At 45.1% G+C, this 26,056-nt stretch overlaps 2 protein-coding genes across 2 annotated transcripts in view; one reads left to right on the plus strand and one right to left on the minus strand.

Moving 5' to 3' along the window:
• Window positions 1–20: 20 nt before the first annotated feature.
• rdh10a (retinol dehydrogenase 10a) lies at window positions 21–12,081 on the plus strand. The gene is made up of 6 exons (XM_080489615.1): window positions 21–656; window positions 922–1,157; window positions 7,613–7,711; window positions 8,778–8,923; window positions 9,955–10,086; window positions 10,200–12,081. The coding sequence occupies exons 1-6, from the start codon at window positions 371–373 to the stop codon at window positions 10,321–10,323; spliced, it is 1,023 nt and encodes a 340-aa protein (XP_080345741.1). The 5' UTR covers window positions 21–370; the 3' UTR covers window positions 10,324–12,081.
• Window positions 12,082–18,234: 6,153 nt separating this feature from the next.
• Window positions 18,235–26,056, minus strand: part of stau2 (staufen double-stranded RNA binding protein 2) — a 101,599-nt gene continuing 93,777 nt past the window's right edge. Inside the window, exons 14-15 of the mRNA XM_080488937.1 lie at window positions 20,916–20,981; window positions 18,235–19,866 (exon numbers count right to left, since the gene is read on the minus strand). Of these exons, the coding sequence (XP_080345063.1) occupies window positions 19,831–19,866; window positions 20,916–20,981 (102 nt within the window). The 3' untranslated portion in view covers window positions 18,235–19,830. The remainder of the gene's footprint in view (window positions 19,867–20,915; window positions 20,982–26,056) is intronic.

A 26,056-nucleotide genomic window follows, 5' to 3' on the forward strand; every position in this document is an offset into this window, starting at 1 on the left:
CGCGTGAGATGCGCTCCGGCAGCATGAGATGAGTGGAGGAGCAGCGCAGCGCAGCGCAGGAAGTGGGAGGCTCAGTTCATAGTAGCTGATCAGAACTCACCGCAACTGTGCGTTATTGTGGCAACTGGACTCTGACTGAGCAGCTCCGCTCTCTCTCCACTCACACATTTTGAGTGCAGTCCCTATTGCACCACTTTTTTCCCCCCCTGTGTTTCTGCCGCACACTGACTCAAGTTTTGTCGGTGTCGGCTTCCACCTAATACCCGCTGCAAACAGGTTGCTGTAGAGAGGAAGCCTTTCCCTGCGCGTCTTTTTTTTTTTTTTTTTTCTTTTCGTTCTACAGCATTTGATAGAAACGCTCCGTGCCAAGATGATGATAATTATTGCGGAGTTCTTCGTGGTCATTTTGAAGGTGCTCTGGGCTTTTTTAACAGCCGGAGCGAAGTGGGTGGTGCGACCCAAGGAGAAGAGCGTGGCGGGACAGGTGTGCGTGATCACCGGGGCTGGAAGCGGCCTCGGCCGCCTGTTCGCCAAGGAGTTCGCCCGGAGACGAGCGATACTGGTGTTATGGGACATAAACAGCCAAAGCAACGAGGAGACCGCGGAGATGGTGCGGCAGATATACCATGAACTGGACACTCCCATCACCAAAGACGGTGAGTCTCCCCTCTTCGCTTTAAGCGAGGATGCGCTCGGGTTTTGCGCGCGACGAGCGAGAATTAAGTGTTTAGTTTCCGGACTTAAATCGCTTCAGACTATTTGAACCAATCTGAAATGATAATTGTCATTTCCAAAGTTGTCTCAAAGTGTACAACGGCAATACATATTCTTAAAAAACAATTCATCATTGAATACGCCACTTAGACAAACTTTCATTCATCACTTGTGCTGATCTGCTGACATCTGGTTCTCCCCCTGCAGGACCTGTTGGAGGTGTAGAGGAAGTCCCTCCTTTCCAGCCACAGGTCTACACGTATGTGTGTGATGTGGGGAAGCGTGAGAGTGTGTATTCTACAGCCGAGAAGGTGCGCCGGGAGGTGGGAGAGGTGGACATACTCATCAACAACGCCGGCGTCGTCTCTGGTCATCACCTCCTGGAGTGCCCCGATGAGCTGATCGAGCGCACCATGGTGGTCAACTGTCACGCACACTTCTGGGTGAGCTGATGCACAAACTATTATGGGGCTGTCACCCAGCCTCTGAGTAATCTGGAGTTGTGTGTGTGGGTATTGTATATTAGGACTTGCACATTATGGTGCTTTGATATGTCAGCCACAGTTTCCATGAGCACAGAGTTATCAGATGTGTTTACTGTGATGCCAGGTTCACAGGAATGTTTCCACTCCGACTCGCATGCCTATTCATAATCTTATCCTTCTGCGTGCCAAATTCAAGAATCAAAGGGGTGTGTGTGTGTGTGTGTGTGTGTGCCTCCAGGACTGAGAAAGTATGACCATAAATAGTTGCCTTGCATGTTCAGATTTCAACTTGACTTAGTGTCATTGTGCCAGAGGAAAGTCACGAGTTTAGCTTTATGAATCTGTCTTTGCTCCGGTCAGCCCGCCCCTGTCAGCGATGATGCTTGAGGTATGTCAACCCTTCCCTCTCCATCTGATTTGTTGTACAGGTCTGCACAAACCTGAAGTACGTGATGTAAGGGGGGGGGGGGGGGGGGGGGAGATCTCTGGATCTGCCTTGGATCAGCTCACCACATTACTTTGGCAGCTTGTGATTTGTTGTGTATCAGATTTTACTCTGGCTCAGTTCCTCTGGCCTTCCAGTGGAACGACTTTATCTGAAAGGCTACACAGTCATGATGGAGAGAATATGTTGCACTTAAGATAAGCATGAGCTGCTATGTTGAACCAAGAAGCTCCCACATCTGTTTTTTTGTATCTGCGTGTGTGTTTGTTTCTGGGATGTGGCTAGCGAGTGGTTACATCTTGCCACAAGAATTATGGCTTCATTCGAGCGCCTGGATGATTTAAAGATGGATGTGCAACATTTGGTGCTTTCTCCCTCGGCCCCAAATACAGCTGTAGTGAAAATTGATTGTACTGCTTAGCTGCAGCCACCTCTGAGGGGCTATTGATTGTGTCTAAATTGGTTTAGATTCCCACATGGACGGAAATTACACCAGTTGCGTTGTGGTTTTTACCTCGTGGCCTGACTCTGAATTGACCATTTCATCCCTGATTGTATTTGTCACATTATATTAAGCAATATGTCAAGTGGGGCAGAGAACATTCTTTTGACCGTGGGCTTTTTATAAACGGAGACTCCCATTCTCGCAGATACCATGAAACTCCTTAAATTGAGCATGAAAACCTCTTGTTTTGTCAGTCACACAGGTTGTGTATTTCCTCCTTAATGGATGCTCCATTCAGCCATTCATGTGTCTCCCTGCTGGCTATCTCCATGCTCTTTTACATCCAGGATTTGGAGTCAGGATCCAGTGGTTGGGTGGTAGTTTTGGGATTCTTAATGGAGGTCTGTGTTTGTGTCCTCCCATATTCTATGGAGAGCGTGGTTTCTTTAGGGGTGTGGGGGGCAGATGAAAGAAGGACTTAATGAATGGCGACAGCCATAGTGGAGGATGTGGTTCATTAACGACACAAGCTCAATGAATAGAGCTTAGACTAACAGGGACCTGTCCACTTTCTGCCGTACAAACACGGTCTGGTTACTCATTGCATGCAGGTGGCATCTTTTGATTTTAGTATTTTCCTTTTTGAACAACCGTTTTTTTTTTTTGTTTTTTTTAACAAGACTTGCTTCGGGTTTCGTGATTCAACAAATAGCTTCAGCATTGAGCCGATTCATAAAGTGTTCGGCAGGTTTTAAATCCTGTTTATAGAGGCACATGCTTTCATTTTTTTTTTTTTTTTTTCCCTCAATAGAACAGTAATTCAAAAGGGATGTTATAATAGGGAGGATTTGTGTTTGAGAGCTGAAAAGAAGACCCATTCACATGTTGTCATTGCAATTTTACAGAAGCAGTTTTGCAAAGATGGAGCCCATTTTTCATGCTTTTCTTACATTTTCATTATATTTTGAGGCTTTAGCAGTGGGCCTGAATCGCCTGTGGTGCATTTTCATGAGTTGTGTGTTTTCACACAACTCGGTTTCATTATTTAGCATAAAAACTGGGAGTAATTGTGGTCTCTCAGATGGAATCAGTGTGTGTATAATGTTACCTCCTCTTCGCTTTAATGAAAAATCTCAACAATAATGACTCCTGAATTAAAGTTTTCCTTACACCTAAATCACACAGCTGGGTGTAAAATAAGCAAAAGGAAGGCCAGAGCCCAGATGAAGGATTTGTATTTTGTGTAAGAGGTTTTTTTTGGGGGGCGGTGTGTTGGGGAATAAGGCAGGGAAGGAGACACGAGCAGGAAACGGATGGTAATCGTAGTCTGTGTGTGTGTGGGTGTCTGCCAGACCGACCCAGCTCAGACCCCACGCTCCTTCTTAACCCCCACCCCACAATCCCTCCCTCCACAGGCCCCTCTGACTCCTCCCAACCTGATTTGGAGGCAGTGGGTGCAGCTGCATGGGAGTCATGTAGGCCAGCTCTGTTCATCCGGCTCTGCCACACACACACACACAGAGACACAGCTATGACTCAGTTGCTTGCCCCTTTCAGGTTTTTATGAGGTGGGTGGGGGAGGTCATCACATTGAATTTATCCGATGATGCTTTGATTAGTCCAGCTGGCAGTTTGGGATGTTTGTGGCTCAGATTTTAGTCATGGAGCAGCAGCAGTGGGAATGTGGAGTCATTACACTAGTGTCACAAGGGTTTGTGTTTAAAGGATTAGTGTAAGTGTCTAGTGGACTGACACAAAGGGAAACCATCCTCAGCATCTTGAGCTGGTCATCCACTGAGTGGTTTGTGGCGCATAAGCAGTTATTTCCCCCCCGTCCTGGAAATCCTACCTTCTCATGTGCGATGACACGGACGTGCAGGGCGCTCCCAGAGTGACATGGCGGGAAAAGAGCAGAGGAAAAGGGGAAAAAGAGGAAGGAAGGCAGTGCCGTCCCATCCACAGGCGAGGCGAGAGGGTAATGGTAAGCTGCTGCTGACCCACTTTATCTGACAATTGGTTTCTTGTCTGTGGATCAGCTTGACAAGATGCCAGGCGACAGGAGCCAAGTTCCGCAGGCCGCATTCCTGCTGTAGCCAGAGAAAGGGGGCAGCCAGGCAGAAGGGTCCTACTTGACTGGTTTTATATGGGCCCCTCCCCAGGCCTGGTGCACCTGTGCCCCTCGGTGAAGCCCACGCCGACCACTCTCGTGTCGTCTGCAGGTGACCTGTCTCTTTCTCTCGGAGTGCCATCAGGACTCCCTGGGATCCTGAAATGTAAAACAAATTTATTGAAAAAGGCCCGGAAGCATCCAGCTGATTGGTTCTGTCTGAGTAAAAATGTTTCGGGTTTTTTTAACTCGATTTACTATTGCATTGGTCACCTGATGGTCTAAATTCAGTTTGTATCCTCGGTTAATGGCCGAACAATTCTTCACAAATCCAGCTTGAAGAACAAGTTTCAAATCGATAACAAATTGTACCAACTCAAATTAGATTAAGTTTATTTTAAGAAAAGGCTAAGAACCATGAAAATGTTCATTTTATGGGCTTTGTGGCATGTGGGACCGGTCTGCTCTTGCTACATGGTAAACCGTTTGTACAGCTGCTTAATTGTTGAACATTCTGAGTGGAAGGCAGGTTAACACTCCTGAAATATAAGATTTAGGAGAAAATGCTGCTTGGCGCCTATTTTAGCCAGTGTGAAGAACTCTTCAGGTTGAAGAGAGGTGCTGGTCTGATGGCTCAAATGTTGCTCGATTGAAACAAGCCCAGGCAGACTGGAGTTTGGTAATTGTATCTGTGGTACTGATGCAGGTGGAATTTATCAAGCATTGGACTCGCTGTATTGAGCACCGGGCTTCTGGTTGTTCTGTATTGATGGCACTTTTTTTTCCAGGGACATCGATATAGTTTTCTTTTCTTTTTCAGGATAAATTACTTTGTGGCTCTAATGGGGGGGGGGGGGGGGGGGGGGGACAGTAGAGCTTTGGTCAGTCGAAGCAGCGGCTTACTCATTAGCATGGTCACCACAACATGAACAATGCGTATCAATCATCCTCCCCGATGGCCATCAAAATCAACCCGGCCCACTCAAATTCCAGGACCTGCTGTAGGATCACACGAGCTCCCGGGCCCGGGTCTGCGCTTCCCCGCTCTCGCTCTCTTTCCTCCTCTCATCCAGGGAGAAGTCAGTCCAATTAAATGGCCATCTGGTCCGACGCAAAGGCCAATATTTTGTTCATATTCCTGTTGGTCAGGCGTGAGCACTAATGCAGCCTGACACCCCAGCTGCAAGAAGCTTTGTGTGGCTTAAATGCTCCTGGGGGCACACACCAATTAGGGGGTGCAAGCGGGCAGGGCACCCCCACATAGGCCAAGGAGGCCCGGCTGTGTCAGCGGGTAATTTAGCGGAACAAGGGAGCGTTGAGACCCAATTACGGCCGCTCTGATGTAAGACACGAGCCCCTGGTTGCCTTCACACATTTTGTGTCTGAGAGGTCAGCGGGGGTCACACCCACATGCCAGAGTTGCCATGAGAAGCAGGACATCACGGGAGGGTGGGAGAGCGACGGGACGGTCGGTCCCGGGCCAGGGCCGTCTTCGATGTGAGGGGGAATCAGCTTTTCCTCCGTCGGCTCCAGTTATTTTCAGTCCACTCAGCAAAAATGGTCCAGTTGAATCCGAGTGTTGGTCTGGGTTGTGAAGCGCGGTGCCAGATCCAGTCATTCCCCTCTTTCTGAAAGTTGCTGTGGGAGTGGAAATCTTTGGCTCGGGTCAGGTGTGGGCATATCTCAAAGTTAATGCTTCATTTGCACGCAACCCCCCTCCCCTCGTCCACTGCCATTCTGGCTCACAGAGGCCTTTCTCAGCTCTTGCCCGGGCCTCGTGCGCTCCCTCTCACCGGGCCCCATCATCCGATGACGCGAATATTGCAGCAACCGGAATATTTATGTCCTGGCAAAATGCAGCTGTTTGGAGCCGAGTCCGATCAGTTGTACCTGGCTGGAGAAGAAACTCCAAAAGGGTGAAGTCATCTTCTCTCCACCAGCCTGGCTGGGTGTGGATTTGACTTATTGCTTCCAGTTTTATTTACCTCGCTGAAAGCGGGAGAGGGTCCTTGGAAATGCAGATGTTGAGCATAACCGAGATCAAGTCTGACGCAGTTCATCACCGAATGCAGTTTTAATGAGGCTTCTCCTCCCCTTCCCTTGCGTTTTGTGGCTGTACTACCTGGTACCATGCTCCCACTGGCTGCGTGCTCCTCTCCAACAAATGTTTACAGAAGAGACTGAATCCCCTCTCCGGCCAAACTCTCTCATACTCCGCCGACCAATGAAACTGCTACCTCTCATTTATACAACCGCAGAATTTTTGGAAACCGGGAGTTGAGCTGTCAAACCTAATAACACATGCTCACGCGATTTTTCCAGAACTGTGGGGAATTTTGAACAACGGAAAGAAAAAAACAAAACAAAAGAATCAAATTGTGTGTTTCACGGGACGTTTGATATTTGTTCAATTACTCTGATTCAGGCCTGAGCTTCTTTTTCCTTTGAGAATAAATTATGATCAAAATGAATTTGGCTCTTTTGGAGAGTAAACTTTAGTGTAAAAGCACTATTGAAGGTGGTGGCGCTCGTCCTCTCTTCTCTAATCTGTTTATAAACCGTTTCTTAAGGTGCCCTCTGTGTTTTGTCAGCGAACCCAAGAACATTTGCGGTCCGCGTCTCGCTCTTCTCTGACTCGCGGAGGTTTAACCCGACAAAAGGCCTGCTGGTTGTTTGCAGACCTCCCAGTGAGAGAATGATTGGTCAGTTCCTCTCATCGCCGTCACATGTCACACCTGCTGATTGGCTCCCGCTGAGCCCGGGGAAGCTTCGAAGCCGGCAGACGGGCCGGATGAGGAATGGCTCCACCGGTTAATCAACTGTAACCGCCAACTCTTCTCACCGCCTCGCTAACCGTGGCGGTAACACTCGGCCTCTCACGTGGCGTCCCGCTCCACCGGGCCTTTCATCTCGGAGCTCGTCTGGCTCCTCCGGCACGTTGCTCTGCTGAACTGCCGCTCGGGCCGGGCGCGAGGCTTGTGTAGGCAGATGAGAGGCCGAATTGTGTCGTTGGACGTGATGAGTGAACGGAGGCCTGTGATTGGTGTTTGTCACCAACTCTTTAGTGGCCGGCACTAGATCTGTGTGGGAAAAGGACGGCTTGTACGGCGACGCACACTCTTCCCTCTCCTCCTCCTCAACATGCAACTCGCCAAACACTAAACTCATGTTTATGTTTTGAAATGTCGTACTTCCAGTGTTGAGTCTTTTTTTTTTTTTTTTTCCTTCTTGTTATGAATTCTCATTCAGACGCGTCTCTCTGCATCACCATGGAGAGGAGAGGGACACGGAGTGAGGGGACGAGAGGGAAGGCAGAGAGGATCAAAGGCCTTTGGCACAGACAAACTGCACAAGTGAACTAACCTTCCTCTTTTTTTCCCTTTGCCCTTCTGTCTCTTCTGTCCGTCCCCCCCCAGACCACCAAGGCGTTTCTCCCCAAGATGCTGGAGCTGAATCATGGTCACATTGTGACGGTTGCCAGCTCCCTGGGTTTATTCAGCACAGCTGGAGTGGAGGTTAGTATCATACACAACAACACATACACATCCCATCGTTCCCACCATCCAGAACCAGTGCTTTTCTCTGAAGCCGCCAGCGTGCCAGCTAGCACACTGAGACGGGAGAGGTTAGGGCCCCCCCCCCCTCTCTCTGGTTGCCCCTCCACCCGTTAAATTAAGGAACACAGATGAGCATTGGGAGCCCGGTATAGATTTCTCTATCTGCAGCAGTGGGGGTGTGGGGCCCCTATTGGGCGCCGGCCCCGGGGCCAGAATGAGCTGACAGCTCCCCGAGGGATGGAGACATCTTCATCACTGCTTTGTGAACGACTCTGGGCTCACTCAGTATGCAACTCATAGCAGCTTTCACTGGATATGGTTTTTAGTTTTCCTTCCTATACTTTAGTTTATTAATGCAGAAATATATTTCATTTGGGGGGGGGGGGGGTGTATTTGTCTCGGTTAGCCCCTCCCCTACACGATTTTACTTTAATATCTTAGGTTTTGTTTCCCCTTCAGCTTGATAAATGATCAAGTTCTGACCATGTGCGGTGCCAGCTACTCCGTCTGACTTTGTGTTTAAAGCTGCACATTTGCTTTTGTTCGAGCACCGAGACATAATAATTAAATCTCCCTTTCAAAGGGTTTGAGTGTTGTCAATTTTCTTTAAGCCATTATGGTTCCTGAAAAGGCTTTGAATGTGATTTCAGAGGTGTGTGTCAGTTTGAGCGAAGCAAAGCCCTCGCCTATCATGTGGGCACAATCAAATCCCTTTATTCTCCCCGTGTTTATCGACATGCATCTGTGCTTGCACAAGCTTTTTTTTTTTTTTAAAGATCATTTCCACAATGAACCACATCAAAACCTTCCCGCCAAGCAGAGCCGTCTCCTGATGCACGGGAGAAGAATGCTAATGAAAGCCTAAAACAGCAGACAGACCTGCTCCAGTTCTTCCGTGGCCGTGCCATTAATGCACGAGGAGGGATCTCCGTGCCCGCCGGGGGGGGGGGGGGGGGGCACGTTTGGAATAAAGTTCCCGGGGAGGTTCTCCCAGGGCTAAAGTGTTCTCTCCGTACTCTCTCAGGATTACTGCGCCAGTAAGTTCGGTGCCATCGGGTTCCACGAGTCACTGAGCCATGAGCTGAAGGCCTCGGAGAAGGACGGCATCAACATGACTCTGGTGTGTCCTTACCTGGTCGACACGGGAATGTTCAAAGGCTGCAGGATAAGGTGAGATCCCCAACTCTCTGTGTGCGTGCAGTACTTATAAGAGAGGAAAAAAAAAGAAGCTGTTTTTTTTTTTTTTTTTTTCTTGCATCCGCAATCTTCACTTTATAAAATTCCTCACAGACATTATCTGGAGTTCAAAGCAGCAGCGTGTGTTGTTTTACAGTTCCTATAAACCCTGGAGCAACATTCACTGCTTAAACAAAGAGGGCTACTTTTCTTTCCTCCTCCAACAGGTGCACCTGCCCCCATTGCCCCCCCCCCCCCCCCCAGCCGCTCTAATAGTCCTCACTTTGTCTGGTGGTTACAGTCGGCAGGTGGTGGGTCCCGTCCCACCGTTTTGGAGCAATCAACGACACCGATTACAGCGCGCAGCCACTTTTTCTACCCGTTCCTTCATGCTCCTACTGGAGCCCGGGAGCGGCTGCAGTGGTTCCTCTTCAGACTCGCCATGTGCACATGATTATACCACAGTAGATTAGATTGTGTATAAATACACAAACGATAAAAGTCTCAATAACCACGAAGTAGAAAATTATACATTAACTATTGTCGCTAATGGCTCGGTTATCATTATTACACTTAATAATTCATATTTGCGTGTGATCATCAACAAAACATTTAGTTGTAAATCGTTTCTAAAGCGACGAAAAAACCCTTTTTAAAATGGAAATGTAAGCCTACTCCACTACAGCTATCGAACGATGTCAATTCTAAAAGCCATCTTCTATTCTATCTTTGGGTTGCAAAGTCCTTTTCGAAATAGTCCATCACAGGACAGACCCAGAGAGACAAAAAGTCAAATACGCGCTACAAATCGAGAGTTCTAAACACTAAACCATCTTATATATTTCTACCATCGGTTAATTAAAACTGACCTGGCGTGAATTTACGTCGTCTTTTTGTTTCCATGCTGCCACTGAGCTCCACAAAGCTTGTCGCTGTGAGGCAAGAGGCCACGACTTGACCACTTGTGTTTAATTGGCTGAATCATTTAGCCCTTGTCAACCACGGCATTACTTTTTGGGATTCAGGAAGGAGATCGAGCCGTTCCTGCCTCCCCTGAAGCCGGAGTTCTGTGTGAAACAAGCCATGAGGGCCATCCTCACCGACCAGCCCATGATCTGTACGCCTCGCATCGTCTACATGGTGAACTTCATGAAAAGGTGAGCTCCTGCCTCCTGCATGTTTTTGTCTTCTCGGCTCGCAGGAGTCTCTCTCATCACTAACCTTTTTTTTTTAAATTTATTTTTTATATCTCTTGTTCCCGTCTCTGCAGCATTCTGCCCTTCGAGGCCATCGTGTGCATGTACCGGTTCCTGGGCGCCGACAAGTGCATGTACCCTTTTCTAGCTCAGAGGAAGGAGGCCATGAACAACAACGAGGCCAAGAACGGGATCTAGTGGGGGGTGGGGGGGGGGGGCTGTTTGCAACTGAAGAGAGGCATATAAACCTTGTGAGCATGAGGAAACAACCACTGCGGATGAAGAAGGGGAGGAGGGACGGACGGACGGGGAGAAAAGACTAAATCTAGACTGGTGCACTTGCATTGAGCAAATGCAAAGGTTTACCATATTGTTCCTCTGGAACAAAGAAAGCTGTGTACTACACAAAGGATTTATTTGACTTGTTTTGTCTGTTGTTTTTTTTGTGTTTTTTTTTTTTTTTTTTTTTCAGTTTGTTTGAAGAAACCAACATCTATATACTGTGTCACTAGTTTTTGAAATCATACAGAAAAGCTATCCAGTAATTAACTATTTACGTAATGTAGTCACCAGCCTTATCTAGTGTCATTGTGGAAATATACAGTATGTTACTGTACAAACAGTAATAATCTTTTTTTTTTTCACCTTTTATTTTATTTTTGTAGACATGCACTGTAATTTCTGATTTATTTTTGTTTTCTTTGATGTAAAGTCAGATTTTTTTTTCTACACTGCCAGCGTTTCTTTGTGTAGGAAGGTTAAATACAGCATTTCCCCACGTCGTCCCAGCAGAGGCTTTTTTTTTTTTTTTTTTTTCCCCCCTGTCAGGACAATTCATTTGCCACCTTACACAACTCGGATCCCAGCCGGCGACATTTTAAAAAATAAAGCGAAGGGGGAGAAGATTCTACATTCACGTTTGACTTATTACTTTTTTTTTTTTTTTTAGTTTTCCCCCCCCAGAGTTAGAGACCTGTAGCATATTCCTTCATGGGACATTTCATGGCCAGATTGTGGCTGGTTGAACCCTCACAGGCACCTCCAGAGTGACGGGGACTCAGCAGCATCCCTCAGTTGTCCTGTCGTTTTCCCCCTTTGAGACGAAACGTGTGCGAGGGGGAGTCCCTGTGATGCATCCAGAGAATGTACCGTTTCAGGCAGAAATCGAGAGGAAACGTTTTATTTTGTTTTCACCTCCCAATGAGGTCTGTGGTATTCATGTTGTGAATTGTATTCGTTGCCAATATTGCTTAAAAAAAAAAAAAAAGAATAACCCAACATAGTTTGTAACTTCAAACAAAACCGCAGTCTCGGCACTGTTTGTGTGTGTGTGTGTGTGTGTGTGTGTGGTTGAGGGAAATGTATTAAAGACACTAGCTTTGCATTATAGCTTTTTTGTTTTCTCCCCCCAAAGGTAATACTTTCTCTTGTCCGGTGTCCACCTCGTCCAATTAAAGTGAAATGTACCCGTTTTTAATTGTTTAAATGTTGTAATTGTCCCCAGTTACACCCCCACTCATATGTCCACCATATTTGATTGATGTATAAATATTTTGTATACTTTTTCTGGGATGACAAGTTATTTTTTTTTTTTTGAATTTCAACTACATTCCAATAGGCCTCATTCCTCCAGTCACAGTGATGAGCCTAAAGTCTCTACCTCTTAATTTTTGCTTTTTTTTTTTGACAGTATGACATAAGCCTCTTTTTGTAATATTCTGAAGACTGCTCCATAGCAGAGCAAATGTGGTTCCAATGTTTAGTGTCTCTACCTAACTTAAATTAATAAAGTGATTTAGATTATTACTTGGTGTGTTGTGGCGTGCTTGTTGGCGTGTCGGTTCATCGTTGTACAGCCGGTTGGGACGACCGACGACCGCGGTCAATGAGGGAATGGATAATGTACATATGGCCTACAGTTCACTAGTGTTTCTATTAAATGTCTTTTTAATTGTTTAAATTTTTTTACTTGTATGCCAACAATCATACTGTGGCACTTTCAGATATAAAAACAAAATGAATGCAGATTGTGGAGTTTTTAGACCGACTTTCTGTGGGGAGCAGATCAAATTGTTCACGGTTTAGACCGTAATGAGACCAACACAGAGCAGAAGTAGCTTATCAAGTCCATCTAACAAAGTGGTTTATACTATTAAGTTATTCATATCAACCAGAAGTGAATTAATTTAAGTTGTTTCCATGCAGCTGATCTGATTGTCCTCTGATCTCAGATTTGATGCCTGCTTTCTACTATGATGGACACTAAACCGTGACCTGCCCCCGGTGGCTGCCAGGAGCCTCACATGGCAGCGTCAGTTGAATTTGCCTCCATGATCTTACAGCCTTGTTACGTAATTATTGCCATAAGAAATATTTGATTCTGCTACTCGGTTTAATGTGGTTCGGCATTTCAACACCAGCTTTTCTTCAACTGAGCTTGTATTTCGAGGTAACCAGTCGTTCTGAAACTGCCCGTCGCTGTGAGTGTGAGATTGTCTCGTCTCTGCGACGGACTGACGACCTCTCCAGGTTGTAAGCTTTGAATCGGCTCCAGCCTCCTTCGACCCTGAACCGGATGAAACCGATTCTCCCTGGCGTGCGCTAGATTCTCCAAAGTGTCCTATTGTGGTTTTCCTGGTTTCATTTTGCCGACGGAGCAGGCAAAAGCCCTGCACTGGTCTTGGTGGGAGTCCCAGTTGTATCACCACTCCACAAGAGTCTCAATTAAAAGCAGGAAAAAGGGTTAAAGAGTCAACAAATGAAAGTATCCTGTTGTTCAATTTTGACCGTTTTTCAGCTTAGATTCTCACTCTTAAAGCCGAAGACACGATGAAATTCTAGCCGAGACATTTACCCGGTAAAAGAAAACGGCGTCGGACTGCAACTATGATGAGTTTGTTATTCTGTGAATCGGCACAGTGACTGACAGGAAAGAGGATCTTCCGAACTGCTTGGACACAGTTTCCATTGTCGCGGCGACACCCACCCAGCTCTTTTCTCTCCTTTGACGACTCATCTTTTGAGTAGTATCGGTATCGCTGTCCTCCTACATTGTGCCACACGGTGACTCAGGCAGCCTGTAGATATGGGTGTTGGCTGGAGAGGCGAACAGCAACGTGCCTTTGTGAGTGAATGCACTGCGTGTACGATGCAGGCAGACGTGCTTCTTGGGAAAGAAAGGAATTACTTAAGGAGTCCGAAAATAGCCAGGCGAGGTCAACGGAGTCTGAAAAAACCACTAAAAAGGAGAGACGATGCTGAAGTTGTCGGGTCGGGGAAGAAAGTCGGCAGAGGGTCACAATTAACAACTGAATGCAGACGAGAGGGTCGGGGGGGGGGGGGGGCTTGAACTGCCTCCCTTTCCCGGAGCATCCGGGTCGGTTCTAATTCAACGCCTCCGTTTTCACTGGAGCTGTGACGTGGCTGACCCTGACCTTTTACTCACGAAGAGGAAAACAAGAAGAGAAGCTAAATTTCCTAATTGGTGTCAGCAGAAGTCTCGTATAAAGACGTCATGAGCTCGATCTGGACTAACATGGTCAGACTGCTGAGCTGTTTGGAGCTGCTTTTTTCCTTTTTTTTAGATCTCACTGAACTAAAGTGCAGCTGTAATATTGAAAATGAAAGTGAGATGATGGGAAACAAAAAACCTTTAACCAGTTTAAAGTGATATGAAAATGGCCTTTTTTGGACGTGTGTGAGTAAATCTGGGATGTAGAAACTGTTCGACTGGGTGTTTCAGTCGCACAAAATACCCCAAATACCGAAGTCATGAGCCCGGGCCTGAAGGCTTCGACGCTGTGTGTCTCCGAAGCTTTGCGAGTCCTGTCTGAGACTCTTCCTCATCTCTGCTGGTCCTGTTGTCTGTTCCTAGAATAGCAGTTCATGAAAACTCACGGGAATCGACTTAACTGTGATCCCAAAAACACGGATTCCAAAAAAAACAAAACAAAAAAAAACACACTGTTTTAGTTGTTCGGACACTGAGCCAAGTGTCTGCTGTATTTCTTGCACATGAATAACAAAGGTTTCTACACAGTGCAGTTACATAATCCACAGTAATTTACTGTTCCTTCAATGTATCACTGTTATGTTGGTTTAAACCCACGATGATTAGAGTATTACTGTAAAATTTACTGCAGCATCTGTGAAAAGTCCTGGTAAAGATGGAATACTATTAAAAAAGATAAACCCAAATCAAAACAAACACCTCATTACTGTGGAAAATCTGTTATATTGAAGGTACTGGTACAATTAACATTTCAGTTCTGTTGAAAATCACATTGAACATCAAACTGCTGTAAAAAAAAAAAAAAAAAAGATATCCCCAAGAAACACAGAAAATAAAAAATCTCCAGGAAAATCCCACTACTGTGAAAAATCTGAGATATGTCATCTACTGTAAAAAAGTCAGAATCGATTCTTCTTACTTAAATAAAATACACTACAGTATAAAACAGTCAAAAAAGGTGTAAAACATACTGTTAAAAATCACTGTGATATTTAAAAAATACAGAAAAATCAGTTACTTCCATGTGACTGAACTATTAACTGCCATAACTACTATAAAATCCCAGTAAACTTTACAGGACTGTAAATAATGAGTGGTATATAAAGTTCTCTATAAAAAGAAATCTAAGGAAAAGTCTGGAATTAAAATTTCCCCAAAGTGCGACAAACTAATGATTATCTTATCTTAAAAAAATAAACAAACAATTACAATTAAGCTTTTTATACTACTGCTAATAAATATCTGTGATATTTTGACTTCTGTAAAACTAAATATATATATATATATTATAAGATTTTGATGTGGAAAATCAAAGGTAAAAAAAAGAGAAGAACTATAAAAAGAAGTAAAATATTCAGATTTCAGGAAAAGTCAGTAAATGTCACACAACTGTTAAAAATCTGTCGTATTAAAACAACAAAAATATATAAAAAAAATCTAAATAAAGATTTTTAGCCTGGTGAACATGACAATGATATTCATACTGCTGCACTTATATTAAAAAAACACCCTAAACAAAACAAATAAACCCACAGCTGATCCCTTCAGAGCAGAAACGGGCAGCATAAGACCTGCTGGCCATATGTGGCCCTTTACCTCTGCTTGACCGGCCCTCAGGGTGTCACTGCGAAATCCCCAATCAAGTTAAAATTACTGTGATTATTGGCTTTATTACATTATTGGCCATTATTATATGATTGGTCTCGTCTCGCACCTTGGATAGCAGAGCCAGCAATTGTTACCCCACAAGATTGATGTTTCACAGTGGGGGGAAAAAAAAGACAGTTAATGAAAGAAATGTACTTATTTACTTATTTCCTGAACTTGAGATTGAGAAAAATGTAGTCATCATTTCCAGACAAAGACTGGGACGTGGTGAAAAACACACACACATAAAGGCCCTGGGCAGTATTTGAACCCATGACATTCTTTGTAAACAAATCATCTCCGACTCTGCGTTAATGCACCAAAGAAACACAAGCGAAGGTGAACGTAAGCAGTGATAACAACAGATTTGTGGCACTATAAAAGTGCCATAATATGTCAATCAATAGTAATTAGGAAAAACTATAAAACAATAATAAAAGTCAATCATCGCCATGAAAGCCACATAGTCAGACTGTAGAATTGCTGCACTCAGTGGCATTTAGAGGATTAGATCTGACACACTCATTGTGCTTTTAATGTGTAAATGGTCATAAATACATACTTCCAGCAGATTTTATGACGCATACATTAAACGTAGTGTTTCTTTTTATGGATTTTTACAGAGTATTTAATTACCCTCCAGCCACAGTTCAGACTAAAATATTCACTAAGTGTTTCACTGGCTCCTTTTAAAGGACAATGAAATAATCTGTTCAGTTCTGACGGAGCTGACGACAGGTTTTCAATCCAAGACGATGAAGTGACGGCTCCGGGAGGAACGTGAGCTTCCTAACTCCCGTCGGACGCTTGCTCGTCTCCTCAGCTGGATTTCAGCGTGCGGCGGCGGCGGTGTATACACCCATCCTCCAGACGCGGCGAGCTCCTCGCTGCATTAGTGGGAAGAGCAGGGATGTCGGGGCCTCGGTCCGCAGCACGCCGCGCTGCTCTGCCGTGACTAATCGGGTCTGGATAAAGTTGCTCAGTGGCAGATTACTTCTAATATGAGGGAGAGTCGTACTGACAGCTTCAATCCCTCTGTGTACAGAAGCAATCAGCGGCGAGTGCAGCCACTTCCAGCTACTGTTGGGACTCAGAAAGGTGCTTATTATGTGAGGGGAGCCTCGCCGCGGTCTCGTTTCAACGCACCCGAGCGGCAAAACTCGCCGGAGTTTTGGCTTGGATTGTTACTGAGACATCAGCGTCTATAGGATTCCCCTGGCTGCTTCTCTCCTCCTGTTAATGCAGCTCTAATTAAGAGGACTTCAAAGGGGTCGATGGCACATAATTCAGATGGAAAAATCAATGACTCTGGCATTTGCTTTTGCATGACACAGACAAGCTCCACAGCCCCATTGATTTTGTTCTATTTTGGGCCGCCAGGTTCACTTCCCATATTGGCTGGTCAGTGCAAGGCAATTCATCTCGGGGTCCAACACGGCCTCAAGCTGGTCCCAGACTACCTGAACAAGCCCCTGGAATAGAGATCCGCTGCTAATGCATGTGAGCGGCCTTTGGCCGCTCCTCAGCGGCGAGCAGATGTCGCTGCCAGCTGAGTCCATTAGTCAGTGGAGTCGAATTAGACCGCCGCCGCCGTCCTGCTCGCCCATTCGTCTCACTAATGGGCGAAGAGCAGAGCGGCTCTGACCGTGCAGGCGTGGCTGGAGGACGCCGGCGCAGGTGTTGGGAGTCAACGTGCAGGAATCAAGTCACGCATCGGAGGAATGTGATGGACGACCCGCAATCTGCTCCACCTGAGAGCCGCGCCGTTAAACATTAGGTGGGAAAACACTGAACCGGGGGAAGTACTAGAGTCTGCGGCAGAAACTAACTGGATGTCATGACATCATGCTTCATTTGGAGTTATTCATTGATGGACGAGGTCTTGTATCGGGTAAAGAAAGAGAAACTCGTTTGGTTTTGTACAAAGCGTCAAACAAGTAGATTATTCTGGAAAAGCTGCAAAGGACAATTTTGTTGTTTCCATTCTAAAAAAAAAAACTCGACGACAACCTGCATGAAGCCAACTGGACACAGATCTCACTTTGTTTTGCGCAACAAGATGTTGAGTTACTTGAAATGTGATTTATTTATTGTAAATTACTGAAACGAGAGTGAATGAGCTGCTGGGGTTTCATTATTTTCCTGGAGGATTTCTACCGTAGTTCAACTCAACAAACGACCACGAAAACAAACTTTATGGTGAGCGAACAGATTTAAGGTTCAGGTTCTTGACTCAACTCGACTTTCGGTGACAATAAATAAACGCTTGTTTTAGGTCGAGGCAGAACTAAAAGTACAAAGTTTATCTGACCATTTTCTAGTTTCTGCCACTGCTGCTCTTTATCTTTATCCATCTTCTTCTTTCCTCCTTTTGCTCGCCTGCTGGGCTAACGGATACCTCTTATGCATGTTTTTGTGCTGGAGGAGAAAACACATCAGACAAAGTGGTTTTCTCAGTGGTTTCCGGGCAACGTTGTGGCGCAAACGGACACCAAAAACACAACAAACGTTTTCCATTTCCGCTCCTCAATCATAATTGAACTACTATTAAAAAAATTCAATAAATGCTTTTAATCCTTAAACATAGCTGAGGTAGAAGGATGAGATATCAGATGCTTTTGTACGTGACATAAAAGATCCGTTGAATCTCACGGTTGTGTTTCTAATCAAGTTCACTTGTTAAGCCCACGACTACGAAGCTTTCGGATTCAATTCCCAAGCTGCCCTTTGGTGCGACGAGAGTGGCGGGAACTTCCTGCGACAGGTACGTTAAACACCTCCAGTCATTTTCACCTCCTTAGCAGTGCTTTACATTCCAGCTTAGGCGGCTGTGTGATGTGTAGATAAGTGTGAAGCTCAGTTGTGGTAATTGATTAGGTGAGATCTGGCATTTACACCTGGAGGAAGAAGTAAAGAAGACACACAAACTTTCTTTTTTTTTTTTTTTTTTTCCACATGAACTGAGGTGTTTTTACTGCATTTCAGTAACAGAAACAGCCTTAATACACATTGCACTCACAGCGAAGAAGGACACACATCCTCTGTCAGTGGACAAAGTGATCTGAAGCGGCCCTTCGAGAGAGGAGGGGGTCCACAGAGTGTGTCCACTGGCCCCCTCCGCTCCAAAGACGCCCTGCAGAATGCAGCAGGCATTAAAAGCACCCAGTTGATGCCTTGGCGGGTCAATACAACACACACAATGGGTGTAGATGTGATCGACAAAACTGTGAGGGTGGGGGGGAGAAGCGGAGAGAAAGAGAGAGAGAGCAAGAGACAGAGAGAGAGAAAGAGAGAGAGAGAGAGAAAGGGGGCAAATCCACTGACACATAATCACTGGAATGAAGACTTCTCATTCACTGGAGGACATGCAGCCCCGACGAAACTCTCTGGACTCGACGATAAAACTTTACTGGCATTACAGGATGTGCGCGAGAATCGAGAACTGGCCTGTTTTTCCTCCTGATTAAAAAGTACAACCGTGGCGGCCCCCGTTTGCCCCCTGCTGCCGGTCAGGTGATGCTCCAGTGATGCTATGCCAGTGTGGGGTTATGTTAAAACGGGACAGGTGGACCGCCGCAGAGGGCGGAGGCGTCTCTCCGCCACCCCCCATCCGGGTGGTCCACACGTCTACTGATTACTGCTAAACACCAGTTTTGTCCTTTTTGTCCACATGAAAAAAAACTTTTCTGTGTTATTTTTCCGTAATATGATACTCTTGAAAAGTCATACACATCCATATAGATAGATGAACTCTTTTTTTTTTTTTTCTTTTAAATGTCAGCATACAAGGTAAGCTGGGTGACTATATATGAAGACAACAACTACAACTTTCACAGCACTGGCATTGGTTAATTTTAAATACAGTACTCAAGCATTGTTAGATTAATAAAATAACAAAAAAATAAAAATAAAATTCAAATAAACCCAAAAAAAAAAAAAGAAAAGAAAAAAAAAAAGAAAAGAAAAAAGAAACATAATACCCCCGAAAAAACAAGCTACGGTACGCAAGTTGGTTTCTCCCCTAAAATGTTTCGTTTATATTTCAATGGCATGATGTACATATTTGTTTTAACCATACCGACATTGATCCAAAGGGAAAATTGTCTATGCAGTGTAGCACTTTGGAGTTCCCTTAATTTCATACAGTACCATGCATTTATCTCATTAATTTGTATCTTTATTTATCCGTTTATTCATTTTGTCCTCTAAATTTCTGACTGAAATCATCAATAAACGTGTTAAGATAGCGTTGTCTTCACATAGACTCAGGTAATGGTTTCGGTCATTTCTCGGTGCACATCCACCCTATTGCATGTTGACAGGTTTTGCAGGATACAGTGGCAATCGTGGGGTGAGGGGAGGGAGGGAGGGAGGGAGGGAGGGAGGGAGGGAGGGAGGGAGGGAGGGAGGGAGGGAGGGAGGACCGTGGGTAGTGGGAATAGGAAGTGGGTTATGGGGGGGGGGGGGGGGGGGTTGGGGTTGTCAGCTCCTAGACGACAGCCTTTGAATCCTTGCAGACCTGAGTGGTGGTGCCTGAGTTAGTCTGTTTAATGTCCGTCCTCCCTCCCGCATGGTTCGCTGGTCTGAAAAGACAAAACGGAGCAGCGTTAGGGGGGGGTGGGGGGTGGGGGTGGGGGCGCTGCATGCGATCGCTCCCGCTCAGGGCTAGGTCCATCCTGCGTGGGATGACGCCGGCTTTCACTCTTGTCATTCATGAGTAACGCTTTCAAATCTGCAGTGAGCGATTCCTGTAAAAGAAAACCTCTAGAGACACGGAAAGTGCTGCAACTCTGACTGGAGACACTTAACAAGCCCTTGACCTCGATCTGTTTGACTGCGGCTCCTGTTCGGTGCGGTTATATATCCAGAGACCCCACAGATGGAGAGAGTCGCGTCTGATGGCACCGTGACGGGTTTGCTTTTGTGTTTTCATCGACTGATTCCAAACAACCAGCAATGCCTTCATGGCATGTGGGAAACTAAAGAGTTTTAATGAGCGCAGCGAGATGCGAATGATTAACTAACTGCTCAGGTGAAAGTGTAATTGCTGCCACATTTGCCCCTCCTCTCCGTCGATGACGTAAATGAAGCTGTTGTAACACTGCGGTCCTTTTTTTTTACTCTGAAGGAGAAACACAGAGCGGTGAGAGAACCACGGAGCATTCTCTCTTCTTTTCCCCCCTCAGGACACACCTACTATGAAAATACTGGAGAATTTCTTAACAGTGGTTTCAGATAAAGGCCCCACAGCTTCTCTACTCGATTCTCTACTGTCGTCCTTCCTTCCTTCCTTCCCTCTCGTACTTGAAGGAAACAGTGAATGAGGGGAAGGGAGGAGAGAGGAGAGTTAGGTGGAGGAAGACCTCGTCATCATCACAACGGTGCCTGGGTGCTGATAACCATCATGCAAAATATAAAGCGCTGGTGGGAGAGTGCATGTAAATACAAATGCCTATTGTAGCTTGTGTGTGTGTGTGTGTGTGTGTGTGTGTGTGTGTGTGTGTGTGTAGGCGGGGCAGGAGCTGATGATTTACAACACACAAGCTCCAGTTGAGGCTGAGCGGCTACGACCACCGGACACCGAGGGTGTAGCGGCCGCTTGTGGTCTGACTGGATCCGTGTCGTTCCGTACCTTGATGGGGCCATCCACCGGGTCCAGTCCCTGCTCCGACAGCTGTTTCAAGGCACTTAGAGCAGCCTGAGAAGAGAGGGAACAACAGATGGTCGAGTGAGTGAGGAAAAGGAGGACGGGAGGGAGGGAGAGTGGGAGACTGGGTGGGAAGAGAGTGAGTGTCACCCTTCAGCTGCTTTTCAAATAACACTTACTCTGGGAAACCTGATGCCAGCAGGACACTTTCCCTTCCCTCGCTGTTGTCTTTGGCTTCCTTTCTCTCACTGTTTGTCTAGCGTTATTGGGTTAACATTTCCACTTTATGTTTTGGCTGCGCCGCATTTTCCTAAGTCAATCTGAGTGACATCTGCAATCGTGCTGACCACAGCTAAACAAATACCCCCGGAACACCTACCAATCCTCAGGTTTCAGGAACAAAACACACACGAAAACCTGCTAATGAGCCTCAATAACCAAAACAGACGAAGATAAACAATTGCCCATGTGTATTACATTTGTATTAGTGGTTGTATATCGATATTTCCACGCTTCATTTGTGGTGGAGATTTGAAACCTTCCATGTGAAATCACGCTTGCATCAGCAGCGCGGACTCTCCAGAGAATCGACGGCGTCTGCCCAAGTTTGTTGATAATCACAACCAGCCATAGGGCAGCAGCGAATCCACAGCAACGCCATTAGAAAACTATAGGCTATCTATATTGTCGAGCTTGGATCAAGAATGCCATGAAGTAATTTCCTTCCTGCCGGTTGCCTGCCGGTCTGCGCCAGCTCGACGGCTCTGCCGGTGATGTGAGAAGGGTCCAGCCTGCGGTCATAATATATACAACATGTGTGGGAGTCAGGAGGTGCGACGTGGAGGCACACACGACCAAAGGTGGGCCATGGAGACAATTAGAGGAGAAATAATCAAAAAAATTCATAAATTGTTTAGTGTTTAGACACTGAGACTGTAAATGTTCTGCTTTGTCCTCCAGTGGCACAACTGTTTGTTGGACAACACTGTTAGAAAACTGCTCTTCGAATGTTGTGTAATAAGACGGTCCATCTGATATGAACAAGTTTAATCATAACACAGATCCAGAGGATTTGCTCCAGATGTGTTTGTTATTTTCCTCTCAGTGTGGGCAGATTTGGAGCAGACAGGCTATTTGGGAAAAACACACTGAAGGCCACAACGTCAGGTACACCAATCATGCAGCAATGCAACTCCTGTTTGTTTGTTGGGCGAAAAACTGAAGAGTTTCAAAGTGAGAATCAATAAGAAGAATGAAGGTAATTTAAGGGGCTTTGAATGAGAGCTGCTCTTTGGTTCCAGCGGGATTGGTGTTTCTAAAGCCACTGTTGTAACGTCAAATGCTGGGTTTTGAAAAGTTCACACCAACCAATTCATCGACTTTTCCAACTCCGGCTGCAGCACACTCACACTGTTGGTCAACAGGTGGAATGGCGTAAGACGGCGGCACGTCATCGCCGGCTGCAGAACCCGGGAGAACACACACTCCAACCTAGAGTACTGCATCGAGTCGGACACCTCACAGAGGTTGGAATATTCTAGTATTTTCAAGCACAATCATTTCTAGAGCTGAGAGAAATAATATATTCAATTAACTGCAATTCTCTACGTAATGATGCATGCTCATGTCCATGGACAAATGACCGAAAACAAATTACATAATCACTCTGTAACTTAGAAAAACCAATGAACTACAGAACACCATTTATACATTTGAAGATTGAAGCCATTTAAAGATGATATATGACAGTTTGTCATCTTCAAATTGCTTCAAACATGATAAAAGTGAGATGTAAGTTACATAGCTGACACCTCTGGATCGAGCAGGGCACAGTGGAGCCAGCACGTTTCCCATCTCCCATCACTGTCCTGCACAGTGCTACTCTCTCTTGTGCCACTCACTGCAGAAGAGTTGGCTCATTAATGTCCCTTCAAGAGGGAAAAATGCAGAATTCATCTGAGGAGCAAGACTGACTGATTTCACCATATAAACAGTGCAACCAAAGCAGAAAACCTTTGATCGGGAGAAATTTTCATACCCACAGAAGAACTGAGTCATCACAGCACTTAGAGGAGTGTTTGACGGACTTATTTTAAGGATTTGGCTTCTACTTTAAGACGACACTTCCCATGTCAAACGCATGCGTCAAAGCAGAACTGTCAATCTTCTATGAAGAAGGAAAAAAACGAACGGAAAATGACTCTGGATGCAAGAAAAACCGCTCAGGATGCATTGACAAAAATACTTCAATAACTCTGATGTTCTTGTTGACGCGTCATGCTGAATCGACATGGCCCACGTTTCCATGACAGTTCCTCTGAGAACTTCATGCTTTATTCAACCCGAAAAATGAATCAACCGTCCTTGGAGCCCTTGTTGGAAAGTATGTCTGCACAGTCAGGGTCGTCACAGCCGCCACGCTGTCATGTAACCTTTCAAAAAACTGGAAATATGTGTTATCTGCTGTAAATCACTGACATAAAAATGGCTTGTCTGAATGTCAATTCTGTGCATTAAAATGTCACAATCCATCACATTATGTATGGCTGCGAGTCAGCGGGTTTCATTTGGTTCAGGAAAGCTGATCAGCCATAACATTATGATGATGTGTAAGTTCGCTTTTTGCTTCCTCCTTCTGAATGTGTGCTTTGGTATTTGGAGGCGAAATATTAGCAGCAGATCCTTTAGCTCAGGGGTGTCGAACATAAAAGTCTTTTGGGCCAAAACCAACAAGAGGCTCCAATCCGGCCGACCAAACCACCCAGCAAATGGTACAAATTTCAAATAAATAAATAAATTTTTTCCAGAAATGTGTAAAACGTAGCAGACATAACACAACACAGAGGCCCGAGTTGAGATAATACAGTGATGCTGCCATGAAAGATAGCTACCTTGGTGCAAACAAACTAACCGCAAAGCAAAGAGCGAAGTTCTTTTGAGTTTTCACTGTTTGGCGCATGAGAGTATCATTAAAAATTGGCTTTATGTTGAGATTGCGGAAATGTTCTGTAATAATCCTTTGTGAAAATATAGACATTTTCATCACATCTATGCTGCCCTTCACCAACATATCTAAATCTTATTATGGTACTATTTTACCATTCTGGCCCACTCAAGATCAAACTGGGCTGCTTGTGGCCCCTGAGCTAAAATGTGTTTGACACCTCCGCTTTAGATCCTTTAAGTTCTCTAAAGGGACCATGTGACTCAATGAGCCTCGGCCACCCATGACCCCCTCACCATTCCATCACTTGTTTCCTCTTCTTTGGATCAGTTTAGATAGATAACCAGTATCATCCCCTTCACTTCTCAGTGGTCATAATGTTTTCACTGATCGGTGTACGCAGTGAAAAAACAAAACTTTCCAACAGCTCGACTTTAGAATTTTGGGCACATCTGGTACCAAACATGAGTCTCTTGCACTCCATCACCGGTTAATCAGAATCAAGATAAGGCATAAGTGGTTCTGCTCAGTAGATAAGTGAGATGTGATGACTGGCTGAGTTCACCTCATTACCAGGACCACCAATGGCCCTCTGTACTTAAGTCTTATTAGTTATACCAGAGGAACCATACGGACAAATTAACCAGCCTCCCCACAAGAGCATTGGCCCGGGAGACATAATGTCTGATATGTGCTGACACACAGACAGAGATGTCTCCATGTGAATACCGATTTCTATTTAAGCCATGTGTACAAGAGGAAACATTTATCATACTTTAATCCTGAGAAAATATGAATCCCACCGCATGCCATATCAATATGTCTCTATGGAATGCAATATGTACAGGAGGATGTTACAAACCATTATCTCTGTGCTTGCGTCCAAAATAACTTTCAAAGCTTTTAGCTTCAGACTACGAGAAACATGAACCAGGAATCAGAATTTATGACTGACGGGCGCAAGGGTCAAAATCTGGTTTGTATCCATCAAATTGGGAGAAAAAGAAAAAGTGTGTGATAGTTACAGGTACTCAAAAACTATATAACAATAATATCAGGACCGATCTGAACAATTGATAGTGTTGGGGTATTACCTACGTTCTTTCTCCAGAGACCCAGAAATCAACTGAAGCCGCTCTAAAGTCTATAACAGACAATTTATGGCGCAACATGTTTTTTTTTTTCTCTCTCTCTCTCTGTGAGAATCTGACAGCCAGCCAGATTTAGAGGGTGAATATACTTGAGGAGATTTAAGGCGACAACCAAGCAGAACATGACAGAAAAAGGTATGTTTTTACAGTAACACAGTTAATAATTATATATCATTCTAGGAGGGGCTGCATGGAACAGTTGCATGAATTTTCTATACATTTGTGAAAGCCTGTCGACTCATCGCAGCGTGGTCTGCACATTGAAGTAGAAAAACTGTAATCACGATAAGAAAGAAATGAATACCAGACAGAATAATCAGGATCAACTGATCCAAACAGATAAGTATCTTTAAATTTTACCCAATACCAATAAACTGCAATCACAGCCAACTAAACAGCTTGTTTGTTGTATTTATTCAATCAGTTTGGGATCTTTTCCACCCTGAGTAAATACCCAGAGACCATCTGTTGGAGTGGGAGGGGGTAGAAGTGGTGGGGTAGGGGCTGGAGATAAACAGCCATAAATCAGGAGCTCGACAGTGGCAGCGCTGCTGATATACGACAGGCAGGCATAAGGGCCCAGCAGCCCAGTGAAGGACACTGAGCCTAATACAAATACTGGCCTATCTGTGAGAATGGCGGCCAGTGAAATCATTATTTTTCTAATGTGATAAGTTGGCCATCGTCCGAGGCAGCCGCTACACTGATGCATCAACACCAGAAGAGTGTGTTTAGTCTGAGGCCGGGAAACACGAGGTGGAGATGCTCCATCTCTGTCATAGAACGGAGGGAGGAAGAGAAAGAAGTGTGTAAAGACAAAATGTGTGCGTCCCTCTAACAAATGAGCAACTCAAGAAATGGCTTCCAAATATGAGGTTTAAACAGAGAAAACTAATTATTAGCCACTGAAACTTTACCAACCTGTGACCCTCTAGTGGGGAAATAGTATGTTTGACATGCCATTAATAGAAATGAGTAAGATTATTAGTAAAACAGCAGCAATAGTCATATAATGACAGAAGAATTAGATT

Source organism: Lipophrys pholis (genome assembly GCF_963383615.2).
Source record: "Lipophrys pholis genome assembly, chromosome: 20".
Taxonomy (NCBI): Eukaryota; Metazoa; Chordata; class Actinopteri; order Blenniiformes; family Blenniidae; genus Lipophrys; species Lipophrys pholis.